This window comes from Tursiops truncatus, chromosome 13 (assembly GCF_011762595.2).
Source record: "Tursiops truncatus isolate mTurTru1 chromosome 13, mTurTru1.mat.Y, whole genome shotgun sequence".
NCBI lineage: Eukaryota > Metazoa > Chordata > Mammalia > Artiodactyla > Delphinidae > Tursiops > Tursiops truncatus.
The window spans coordinates 6,222,995-6,235,273 of record NC_047046.1 but is presented as its reverse complement, the minus strand read 5'-3'; the positions used below and the strand labels follow the sequence as shown (position 1 = coordinate 6,235,273).

General features: G+C 45.8%; 1 protein-coding gene across 8 annotated transcripts in view; it reads left to right on the top strand.

The window, feature by feature from the left end:
* DNAH10 (dynein axonemal heavy chain 10) overlaps positions 1–12,279 on the top strand; it is a 148,167-nt gene that overhangs the window by 18,852 nt on the left and 117,036 nt on the right. For 7 of the 8 annotated variants that reach the window (XM_033836736.2, XM_073789938.1, XM_033836733.2 and 4 more), the window contains 5 exons: positions 415–572; positions 1,300–1,530; positions 4,858–5,048; positions 6,173–6,371; positions 9,915–10,109. In XM_033836736.2, coding sequence (XP_033692627.1) covers positions 415–572; positions 1,300–1,530; positions 4,858–5,048; positions 6,173–6,371; positions 9,915–10,109 — 974 coding nt within the window. The remainder of the gene's footprint in view (positions 1–414; positions 573–1,299; positions 1,531–4,857; positions 5,049–6,172; positions 6,372–9,914; positions 10,110–12,279) is intronic. The other variant, XM_033836737.2, reaches the window with a different exon arrangement.

Sequence of the window (12,279 nt, the reverse complement as noted above, 5' to 3'; positions counted from 1 at the left end):
GCAGGCTCAGTAGTTGCGGCGCGTGGGCTTCGTTGCCCCATGGCATGTGGGATCTTAGTTCCCTGACCAGGGATCAAACCTGCATCGGAGGGTGGATTCTTACCCACTGGACCACCAGGGAAGTCCCTGTTTGTTCAATTTTTAAATTGACATCACTTAGGTTGTAAACTCAGGACCATCTTAAATAGCTAAATCATTTTGATCGAGCTTAACACTGGAGCAGTGATCTAATTATCTAAAGTGTTTTAGTTACATTCTAATGAAAGAGAATGAGATACAGAAATATTAGGACAGGGAAGTACCAGGCCATATACTGATGTCTGGAGAGACGAGCCAGCTGATTAACTGGAACATACATTGTCTGTAATCATTTTCCCCAAACTAGTGGCTGACTGACCATTTTTATTCTACTAGGTGAGATCAAGTTAGAAATGCCAAGCATCAGTGTAGAGGGAGAGGTGTCTGACCTGGCAGCTGACCCAGAAACCGTGGAAATTTTGGAGCAGTGCGTGATAAACTGGTTGAATCAGATATCAGTAGCTCTTGAGGTCCAGATAAAAAAGACGCCTCAGGTAATGTGTGCAATGCTTTTGACGATCCCTGATCCAGTTCATGTTTGCCATTCCGAGAACGAGCCAGGAGTCTGCGGATCTGAGCGATCTAGCCTCTTTTCTTACTGTTTTGTGACCTCCTTAAAAATATCAAAGTAAACGTACCCAAGATGTCATTCTTGGGCTTTCTGACGTTAGTGTGCTAATAGATGACTCTCTGCTGTGGATAAAGATAATACTGTGTATGGGTCGGGATGTTTGGGCTAAAGATAAGAAGAACCAAACCAACCAGCAAACCCAACTCAGCTGGCTTAAATAAGAAAGAGGATTTGTTGGCTCCCGTAACTGAAAAGTCTAGAGGCAATTCTGGATTCAGGTATGGTTTGATCATGACTCTGGCACTCTAGCTGTGTTGCTCTGTTAATCTCTTGGTTCCAAACTCCTCTCTGAGGGGGCTTCCTCCTCAGGCTGGTTTCCTTCATGGTGGCAACTGGTAATAGTTTCTGACCCCACATCCACATACCACCTTGTCCAGAGAAAGACGGAGTGTCTACCATTCCCGACTGGAGTCCTGAGGTTTCACTCTGATTGGATCATCCTAGGTCAAGTGCCCACCCCCGAAGTCCTTGTATGGATTAGCCCCTAACTAGAGCGTTTGGGAGGAGAGGCCTGGATGCTGGAGGAGCAACCACAGGTGTGGACTCCCCACTAATGATGATGCTGTTTGTGTGCTCCTGTCATCTCTCAGGGTAATGGTCCTCTGGCCGAAATTGAATTCTGGCGAGAAAGAAATGCCACCCTAAGTGCACTCCATGAACAAACAAAGCTTCCAGTAGTCAGAAAAGTCTTGGATGTGATCAAGGAATCCAATTCTATGCTTGTGGCCAACCTGCAGCCTGTCTTAACTGAATTGTTCAAGTTGCACATGGAGGCCTCAGACAATGTGCGGTTTCTTTCCACAGTGGAACGTCATTTCAAAGTATGCCGGGTGCACTGCACTTTGGAAAGTCAGCTCTGTAAACTAGATTTCACACGGATTTAACTTCCTTTTGTTTGTTCAGCATTTAAAAAATTGTAGTAAAAAATATATAACGTGATATTTATTATTCAGCCACTTGTAAGAGTTCAGTAGCATTAAATGCATAACTGGGTACCCCTTATCACTATCTATGTGCAGAACTTTTTCACCATCCCCAACATAAACTCAGCATCCCTTTAAACAACTCCGACTTCCGCCAGCCCTTGGTAACCTCTTTTCTAATTTCTGTCTCTCTGAATTTGCCTGTTCTAGGTATTTCATAGAAATGGAATCATACCATCTTTGCCCTTCTGTGTCTGGTTTATTTCACTCAACATAATGTTTTCAAGATTCATCCATGCTGTAGTTATATGTCAGAATCTCATTGCTTTTTAGGGCTCAATAACATTCCATTGTATGTATACACCACATTTTGTTTGTCCATTCTTCTGTTGATGGACATTTGGGTTATTTCCACCTTTTGGCTATTGTGAATAATGCTGCTATGAATACGGGTATACAGATATTTGTTTGAGTCTGTGCTTTCAGTTCGTTTGGGCATATACCCAAGAGTAGAATTGCTGGGACATCTGGTGATTCTATGTTTAACTGTCTGATAATTCTGTGTTTAACCATCTATGAAGATTCTATGTTTAACTCTTTTCCTCAGTGACTGCACCATTTTGCATTCCCACCAGCAGTGCGCAAGCGTAATTTCCTTTTTCGGGATTCCCCTCCCCTCTGATTTATCATACACAGTACCATATTCCAAGGCCAGGAGTCGTTACTCTTGTCCCAATAATGAGACCAGTAAAAGTCCTGTTTGTGTTGCTGAGGGGTTAATATGTGTGTGGTGAAGCGCTGTAGAGGTACAGGCCCAGGTCCCGAGTATCCCACATCTGCATACGTGACCTCTCTGAGCCTGTTTCTTTCTCTGGAAAACTGGGATCATGAGAGAACCTACCTCAAATGGTTGCTGGAAGGTTCAAATGAACTTATGACTGCAAAGCACTTAGCACGTCAAGAGTAGTATCGGGGAAGCAACTGTCCAACAACTGTATGAGTGGTCCACGGATAAGGATCTATGTGGTCCTGTATAAGTGGTACAACAAGTGATCGAATCTGAGGGCTTGAGGTCCAAGTGGAATCTGCCATGGAGCTGATGTTAGTGGCAACATCATCTCCTTCTCTGAGATTTATTTATCGTCTCTGCAAAATGAGTGGCTTGCAGAGATCAGTGAGAGTCAAGCTTACATCACTCATGCATCACTTTTGTAATTTTTCCATCCCTCTGTGCATCTGAAACTTACTTTTCTGTAAGTTGACTTTTTAAAAATATGTATTTTATTTATTTACTTATTTTGGCTGTGCCAGGTCTTAGCTGTGGCATGAGAACTCTTAGTTGTGGCATGCATGTGGGATCTAGTTCCCCGACCAGGGATCGAACCCGGGCCCCCTGCATTGGGAGCATGGACTCTCACCCACTGGACCACCAGGGAAGTCCCTCTTTAAGTTGACTTTAAATTTGTACGTGTGTGTGTGTGTGTGTGTGTAATTTAGCCTCAAACAATCATACCTGTGCAGTCATGGGTTTGATATACCAGTTGTTTCTAATACGCAGTAAAATAAGTATATATATATATATATATATATATATATATATATATATATATTTATTTATTTATTTATTTAAAATTTTTTTTCTTGTGTCATTTGACTTTTGATATGGTTTGTGATATTTAAAAATTTTTTTAAAAAAATTAATAATTTTATTTTTGGCTGCATTGGGTCTTCTCTGGTTGCGGGGAGCGGGGGCTACTCTTTGCTGCAGTGCACAGGCCTCTGCCTCTCATTACGGTGGCTTCTCTTCTTGCGGAGCATGGGCTCTAGGCGTGCGGGCTTCAGTAGTTGTGGCACGCAGGCTCAGTAGTTGTGGCTCACAGGCTCTAGAGCGCAAGCTCAGTAGCTGTGGCGCACAGGCCCAGTTGCTCCGAGGCATGTTGGATCTTCCCGGACCAGGGATCGAACCTGCGTCCCCTGCATTGGCAGGCGGATTCCTAACCACTGCGCCACCAGGGTAGTCTCCATATTTTTTAAAAGTTTTGAGTGCTGTCAAAATCATCTCCCTTCCTGCTGGGGGACACATACCCTGGAAAACACTGGCACCTCTAGGTCACCTCTAGAATGCCAGCTTTGATTCATTCAGTGGCACTCTTGCCACTAAATATAGTATAATTATATATGTATATAATATGTATATACACACCATACTTCATATACGTGTCTGCAAATTGCTTTATTAACTTTAATTGTAAATCTTATCTTTCCATGTCAGCACCTACAGACCTATTTCAAACTTCTTTTCTTTGTTAAACATTTTATCCCATAATGAGGACTTTTTTAAAATTAAGAAGAATGTCCTACACTGTTGGTGGGAATGTAAGTTGGTGTAGCCACTGTGGAAAACAGTATGGAGGTTCCTCAGAAAACTAAAAATAGAGCTACCGTATGATCCAGCAGTCCCACTCCTGGGCATATATCCAGACAAAACTATAATTCAAAAAGATACATGCACCCCTGTGTTCATAGCAGCACTATTCACAACAGCCAAGACATGGAAACAACCTAAGTGTCCATCGACAGATGAATGGCTAAAGAAAATGTGGTACATATACACAATGGAGTCCTACTCAGCCATAAAAAGGAATGAAATAATGCCATTTGCAGCAACATGGATGCAACTAGAGATTATCATACTAAGTGAAGTAAATCAGAAAGAGCAAGACAAATGCCACGATATCACTTATATGTGGAATCTAAAATATGACACAAATGACCTTATCTATGAAACAAACAAAATCAGGGACATAGAGAACAGACTGGTGGTTGCCAAGGGGGAGAGGGTAAGAGTGGGAGTTTGGGATTAGCAGATGCAAACTGTGTGTATACAGAATGGATAAACAACAAGGTCCTACTGTACAGCACAGGGAACGCTATTCAATATCCTGTGATAAACCAGAATGGAAAAGCATATGAAAAAGGATGCCAAAAAAATTTTTTTTAAGTTGAGAGACCTTAAACAGAAGCCCATTTTTTCCTGAAAGTACTAAAACCCAGAAATACCCTTGCGTTTAATTAAAATACCTTTTAAATACAAAAGAAAAGAAAAAAAAAGAAAGAAAAAAGAAGAGGGGAATTTCCTGCACACTACTTGCTTTCTTACACGGTTGGCCCCAAGGCGAAGGTGGCTTGCTTTGCTCTCTCTCTTACATGTGCCTCTCCGGCTAGAACATAACGCATGGATCCAGCTTTCACGTTGTCTTGGAAACAATCCCCTCCATGATGAGTGCCCTGAGGATGGTGTGGATCATCTCCCGACACTACAATAAAGACGAGAGGATGATTCCGCTCATGGAGCGCATTGCCTGGGAAATCGCGGAGAGAGTCTGCAAAGTGGTGAATCTTCGGACTTTGTTCAGGTAGGAAGGAAAGGCACTGTGTTTTTCTTAAGATCTGAAACCACTTTGTCGAAACATAATTCACACACCATACAAGTCACCTGTTTAAAAAGTACAATTTAATGCTTTTAGTATATTCACAGAGATGTGCGTCCCTAGCTATCCATGATTTTAGAATATTTTCTTCATCCCAGAAAGAAATCTTGTCCCCTTGAGCCTCACTCCCACCCTCCCCAGCCCCCCAGCCCTGGGCAACCACTGATCTACTGTCTGTCTCTGTGGATTCGCCTCTTCTGAACATTCATGCACATGGAATCCTACAACACGTGGTCTTTTATGACCGACCCCTCCCCCTCAGCATCATGTTTTCAAGGTTCATTCATGGTGTAGTTTGCATCGGTGTTTCATTCCTTTTTATGGCCAAATAATACTCCACGGTGTGGATTAGTCAGGACCGTCTTCCTTGGTTATCCTCGGAGAGACCGAGGCAGATCGTCCAAGGGAACCTTACTCCTGGACCCCAGACCCCCTCAGGTGGAACAGCCTCTGAGGATCAAATGTGGAAGGAGACACAGATCATTTTTTTACTTTCTTTTTTTTTTTCTGGTCGGGCTGCTCGACATGCAGGATCTTAGTTCCTCAACCAGCGAACGAACCCGTGCCCCCTACAGTGGAAGCATGGAGTCCTAACCACTGGACCACCAGGGAATTCCCTTTTTTTTTTTTTTAACTTTCTTGAAAAACAATCTATATAAGTGAAATAGGTACCAAAATCTCAGCATTATCATTTTACTCCGCTGTTGCTTCCGGCTTAGGACCCAGGGCCACCTGCTCCCCTTCCAGCTCAAACAGAAGGCTTACCAGGCTTTGCACATTGCAGTTTGGGGCAGCTGCATCAAAGGTCAGCCTGGGCCGCGGCTTGGAATCCTGCCTGCAACCCCACCAATCACATCCCTGCCAGTTTCATCAGAACAGCAGCTCACCCGGGAAGGTTTCTGCAGTGAGACCATGACATCAGAGGGGCTCCGCTCCTTGCTTAGAATTGTCCCCCTAGAAGCCTGCTTCCCCCGGGGAGCGGGGAGCGTGGCTCAGATCCCCTACGGCTCAGACCCTCCTGCCCATCACAGCATCTCTTTGCTTCCCAGAGAAAACCGAGCGAGTGCGCAACACAAAATCTTGGAGGCCAGAAACACCCTCAACATGTGGAAAAAGGCCTATTTCGACGTCCGGGCCAAGATCGAGGCTTCGGGGAGAGAGGCTCGGTGGGAGTTTGATCGGAAGCGGCTGTTCGAGAGAACAGATTACATGGCCGCCATCTGCCAGGATCTCTACGACGTCCTGCAGGTGGGGTGGGGGGCTTGGTGGTGGCGTCCTCTTCAATGCATGCAAAGGTGGTTAGAGCTGGGATTTGCCCGATGGAAGGCAGTTTGGCTTTTTGACAGTGGGCCTCTCCGTGTCGGGTGGGAGGCAGAGAGGGTCTGGCCAGGAGAAAAGCCTGCAGAGCAGACAGCATGTGCCGGAATGTCCCAGAGCACACCTGACCTTTGCAGCTCTCCCTTGAGTTTTGTGACAGCCCTCTTTCTCCCCCTGCTTTTGGTTTCCTTTCCTTTCCTTTTCTTTTTTGGTTGCACTGCAAGGCTTGCGGGATCTTAGTTCCCCGACAAGGGATTGAACCCGGGGCCACGGCAGTGAAAGCGCCGGGTCCTAACCCCTGGACTGCCAGGGAATTCCCTTGGTTTTCTTTATCTTTTAATTAAAAAAAAATTGAAATATAGTTGATGTACAATGTTCTATAAGTTACAGGCGTACAGTATAGTGATTCACAGTTTTTAAAGGTTATACTCCATTTATAATTATGAAATATTGGCTATATTCCCCATGTTGTACAATATATCCCTGTAGCTTATTTTTTTTGTTATTATTTTTTTTGTGGTACGCGGGCCTCTCACTGTTGTGGCCTCTCCCGTTGCGGAACAGAGGCCCCGGACGCGCAGGCTCAGCGGCCATGGCTCACAGGTCCAGCCACTCCGCCGCATGTGGGAACTTCCCGGACCGGGGCACGAACCCGTGTCCCCTGCATCGGCGGGCGGACTCTCAATCACTGCACCACCAGGGAAGCCCCTTGTAGCTTATTTTAAACCTAACAGTTTGTACCTCTTACTCCCCACCTCTAGTAACAGCTAGTTTGTTCTCTGTGAGTCTGTTTCTTTTTTGTTATATAGTCACTAGTTTGTGGTATATTTTAGGTTCCACATGTAAATGATTATCATGTAGTATTTGTCTTTCTCTGTCTGATTTCATTTAGCAGAATACCCTCCAAGTCCATCCATGTGGCTGCAAATGGCAAAATTTCATTCTTTTTTAGGGCTGAGTAGTATTCCATTGTATATATATGTACCACATCTTCTTTTTTTTTTTTTTTTTGCGGTACGTGGGCCTCTCACTGTTGTGGCCTCTCCCATTGCGGAGCACAGGCTCCGGACGCGCAGGCTCAGCGGCCATGGCTCACGGGCTCAGCTGCTCCGTGGCACGTGGGATCTTCCCGGACCGGGGCACGAACCTGTGTCGCCTGCATCGGCAGGTGGACTCTCAACTGCTGAGCCACCAGGGAAGCCCCCACATCTTCTTTATCCATTCCTCTGTCGATAGACATTTAGGTTGCTTCCATGTCTTGGTTTTCTTTTGACTCTGGCCACGCCTTCTCAGTGTCTTCTGCAAAATCTTCCCCCTCTGTCTTTCCGTTATATGTTGGAATTCCTCAAAGGCGGTCAGAGACCTTCTCTCCGCTGAAGCCATGCCATCCCTGCCATGGCCACAATGACTGCCCGTCTATCTGCCAGGGCTTCCTGTTGATCTGATCCCACTCTCTTTTGAATGAATGTCCGCAAGCCTTAGTGGCTGATGGGTTGAATTAGCCAGCCCTTGTCTCATGAAGGTCCATCCATTCATTTATTCTCTAAATATTTATCAGGCACTCACAACGTGCCATGCACTTGTCCTTGCTGCTAGAGAAATGATGAGCAAAGACCAGGGCCAGCTCTGTGACCGCAGTGCCCAGTGCAAACAGAAATGTTGACTCCTTATTCAATAAGCAGGAAAAAAATGCTGTTAAAAGTCTTAAAATATAAAACCTTTTCCTTCTGACATGTCTCGCCTTGGCATGGCCTTGTTTGTTGGTTTGTTACGACTGTAGCAAAGTAAAGAAAAGAAAGTAAAAGAAAATTAAACGTTTAAATTATTTGCATGAATTTTACGGTTCTTCTTTATATTGTGCAGTGTCAGCTTAACATGCAAAGAGAAGGGTATTTGTCTGGTGTGTGGAATCACTGAAATGACACAGTTTGTATTTTGCAGCTCTTTCTTTTTTTAAAATAAATTTATTTATTTATTTCTGTTTGGCTGCATTGTGTCTTTGTTGTGGTGCACGTGCTTCTCATTGCGGTGGCTTCTCTTGTCGCGGAGCACGAGCTCTAGGCGTGTGGGCTTCAGTAGTTGTGGCATGCGGGCTCTAGAGCGCAGGCTCAGTAGTTGTGGCACACGGGCTTAGTTGCTCCGCGGCGTATAGGATCTTCCCGGACCAGGGCTCGAACCCATTGGCAGGCGGATTCTTAACCACTGCGCCACCAGGGAAGTCCCTATTTCGCAGCTCTTAAGTGCAGATGTCAATGCTTCATGTAACTAACTCGGCTGGTTTCATTTCACTTCTTGATGTGTGCAGTTCCACCAGCGTTCTCTGCTTCAGCTCACTGATGGGGAAGGAAGGCTGACAGGAAAAGGAGTTGTGGGTTTTCCTATCTCCATCATTCCTTCTGTGTCGTCATTTTCAGCGTGAATAGTTGGCCGATGCGGTGAAGTACAGGGGTGAGGAGCAATATGGTAGGTAGGGTTCCTTGGTCGGGTATGTTTCTTAGCCTTTTTTTTCTGCGTTGGAAGCGAGCTCTGTTTTGAAAGGAGAAGGTGGCCTCTCTGAGCTGTTCGTGTCCTCCTTTACTCACTGTAGCTGCCACACGCTGACTGGTACTCGTTCTGAGTCTCCCTGAACTCTCGTGCATTGTGGCTCCACCGGGATTCTCTGCTCATGGGACCTCACACGCTGCATGTCAGTGGGATGTTGTGAACAGCACACACGCAGATTTCATTTATCGCCTCTGCTCACACGTGTGCCCGATTGTCCCCTGAGACTTCATTTACAAAACACAAGTTCAGAGATAAAATGACTGAGAATTTCAAGACGGTAACAGCAGAGCCTTAAACCCAGCACGGGACCCTCTGGAGCCTGGGGCCCTGTGCGCCTGCCCGGGTCCCACACCTATGAAGCCAGCCCCGTCTGTACGTAGTCTATGGCTCATGGAGCTTACAGTCCAGTAGAAGAGAAACATGGTAGACAATAATCGCACAGATGCATAGCTACAGCTGAGGTGAGTGCTAGGAAAGAAGACTAGAGGGGGCTGTGGAAGTGTGCACAGGGGCATGGCCTGTTCTAAAGGGTCGGACTCGATGAAGGCATATTTAATAATGAGTAGTAGGTATCTGGCATTTCACACTGCAGGTGCAAAGGCCCTGAGACAGAAAGGAACGTGGGATTGAAAGAGGCCCGGGGTGGCTGCCAGGCGGCAGGGGGATAGCAGTATGGGAGGACATGGAAGCAGTAGGTAGGGGCCTGAGCATGCAGACTTTGTAAGCTGTGTCAGGCCATCTGGAACGGGTCCTTTGTGCAGTGGGCATAGTACCAAAGGGATTAGGCTTTGGTACTCCAAAGGGAAGAGGCTACCTGTGTGACCAGATTCTTGCCCTCAGGTAAATCTAGATATGCAACCCGCTGGTCGTTAGAGCAAAAGCATAAGAAAGCCAAGTGGTGACCTCCTCATGTTTTGTTTGATCGGACAGGTCAGGGAGGAATTCCACAACATATTTGGTTCAGAGCTAAAAGCAGTGACTGGGGATCCCAAGCGCATCGACGATGTGCTGTGCAGGGTGGACAGCCTGGTCACCCCCATGGAAAGCCTGACCTTTGACCCCTTCAGCATCAAGTGCTCCCAGGACTGGAAATACGTGATGGACGACTTCAAGATCGAAGTCCTGGTAAGTAACACATCCTTCGATTCGATTTTGGAAGTGGATACCATGTTTTCTCCATGTTAAATCTGTTGGGTTATTTAGTTATGTTTAGCGTTTTTGGTTTTTTTAAAAAAAAAATCATAAAAAGGGATACCTGCTTTTTGGTGAAAAATGGAAACAATGCAGAAGAGCATAAGGTAAAAACGAATATTTCTCAGTGTCCTCTGTCCCCACCCCTACTCCCCAGGTGGAATAAGTTTGAAGCGAGCTAGACACCCTAGAATGGCTACCAAGGTGGGTTGGGTGTATAACTGGAGAGGATGTAGAGCGGCCGGGGTGAAGAATGGGACTTAATTTAGTAAGCAGTAGGGAGCCATTGAAGGTTGTTCACCAAGGCAGGGATGTCATCAGACTTATACCGAAGAGGGTTTTTCTGGCTGCAGCGTAGGTGGATCAGAGCTAGGGAAGGAGAGGAGGTGGGGAGGTGGTATAAGAGCTTGTGGCCCTAGGTGTGTGTGAGTCAGGGCCGGTCAGAGAGAATACGACCTCCCTGCATACGGCACAGACAGGATGGCCCACCACACTCACCTTTTCGGCCTCTTGTGCGGTACACCATCAGTAGCATCCCCATTTTATGTTTCAAGTAAGTGTTTTGATAACCCCGGAACATCTTTCATATTGTAACTGAAAGTGGGATCCCCTGCTCACTGCGCAAAAGCCGATAAAGAGGCAAGGTTGGTGGAAAGGAAAGTTTGCTTTATTTTGGCTGCCGGCGACCAGGGGTGGGGGCGGACTCCTGTCCAAAGGCCAACTCCCCCCGACTGAGGGTCAGTGGGCAAGAGCTTTTATAGATGGAGGAGGGGGCTACGTGCAGAAACAGCACAGTCAGCCCTGGCAGGCAGCTTTTTAAATTTTATTTATTTTTATTTTAAAGTTTATTTAAAATTTATTTATTTAATTTAATTTTATTTTTGAGTCTTCATTGCTGCGCGCGGGCTTTCTCTCGTTGCGGTGCGTGGGCTTCTCATTGCAGTGGCTTCTCCTGTTGTGGAGCACGGGCTCTAGGCGCGGGGGCTTCAGTAGTTGTGGCTCGCGGGCTCAGTAGTTGTGGCTCATGGGCTCTAGAGCTCAGGCTCTGTCGTTGTGGCGCACAGGCTTAGTTGCTCTGCGGCATGTGGGATCTTCCCGGACCAGGGCTCAAACCCGTGTCCCCTGCATTGGCAGGCAGATTCCTAAGCACTGCACCATCAGGGAAGCCCTAACACAGTTTTAAATAACTTTTGGTTACATTAATGTTCAGCATTTACTCATTATGTCTATGCAGATATTTTCACTGCTGAGCCAAGAAGCCCATCATAACCATGCAACCTTTCTTTTCTTTTTTAATGTTTATTTGTTTATTTTTATTTTTAAAATTTTTATTTATTTATTTTGTTTTTGGCTGTGTTGGGTCTTCGTTGCTGCGCGTGGACTTTCTCTAGTTGCGGTGAAAGGGAGCTCCTCTTCATTGTGGTGCTCAGGCTTCTCACTGCAGTGGCTTCTCTTGTTGCGGAGCACAGGCTCAAGTGCATGGGCTTCAGTAGTTGTGGCACACGGGCTTAGTTGCTCCTCAGCATGTGGGATCTTCCCGGACCAGGGATCAAACCCATGTCCCCTGCATTGGCAGGTGGATTCTTAACCACTGCGCCACTAGGGAAGTCCCACCATACAACCTTTCTTGTCCAACCCTTCATTTTTCCTGGAGTTAATCATTGCTTTTATTTGCATTTGCTTGGTTAGTTACATATACACTGTTAATTTTTCCAACTGCCCTAACATCTTTTTCACACACCTATCAATAGTGGGTTCCATCTGCTGAGACATATCAGTGCTATTATTTTTCCAGAGACCTTTCTTCCAGAGCTTGCTGTCTTTCTGCTCCAGTCTAGATTGTTTGCTCCTCAGACCTGTTGTGAAGCAGTTGCCCTAGGACTTCCTATCTTCTGTCATCTGTGTTGGATCCTACTTTCTAGAGTTCACAGCTTCCCCTCTCCTTGTTTGCTCTGTTGTTTTGCTGGAGTGCATTTTTTAGTAGCTTCCTGAGAAAGGTTTCATGGGACATGCATTTTTTTTTGAGCCTTGCATGTGTGAATTCTGAAATAGTAGGTATAGAGTTCAAGGTAGAAAATAACTTTTCTTCAGAAATTTGAAGATG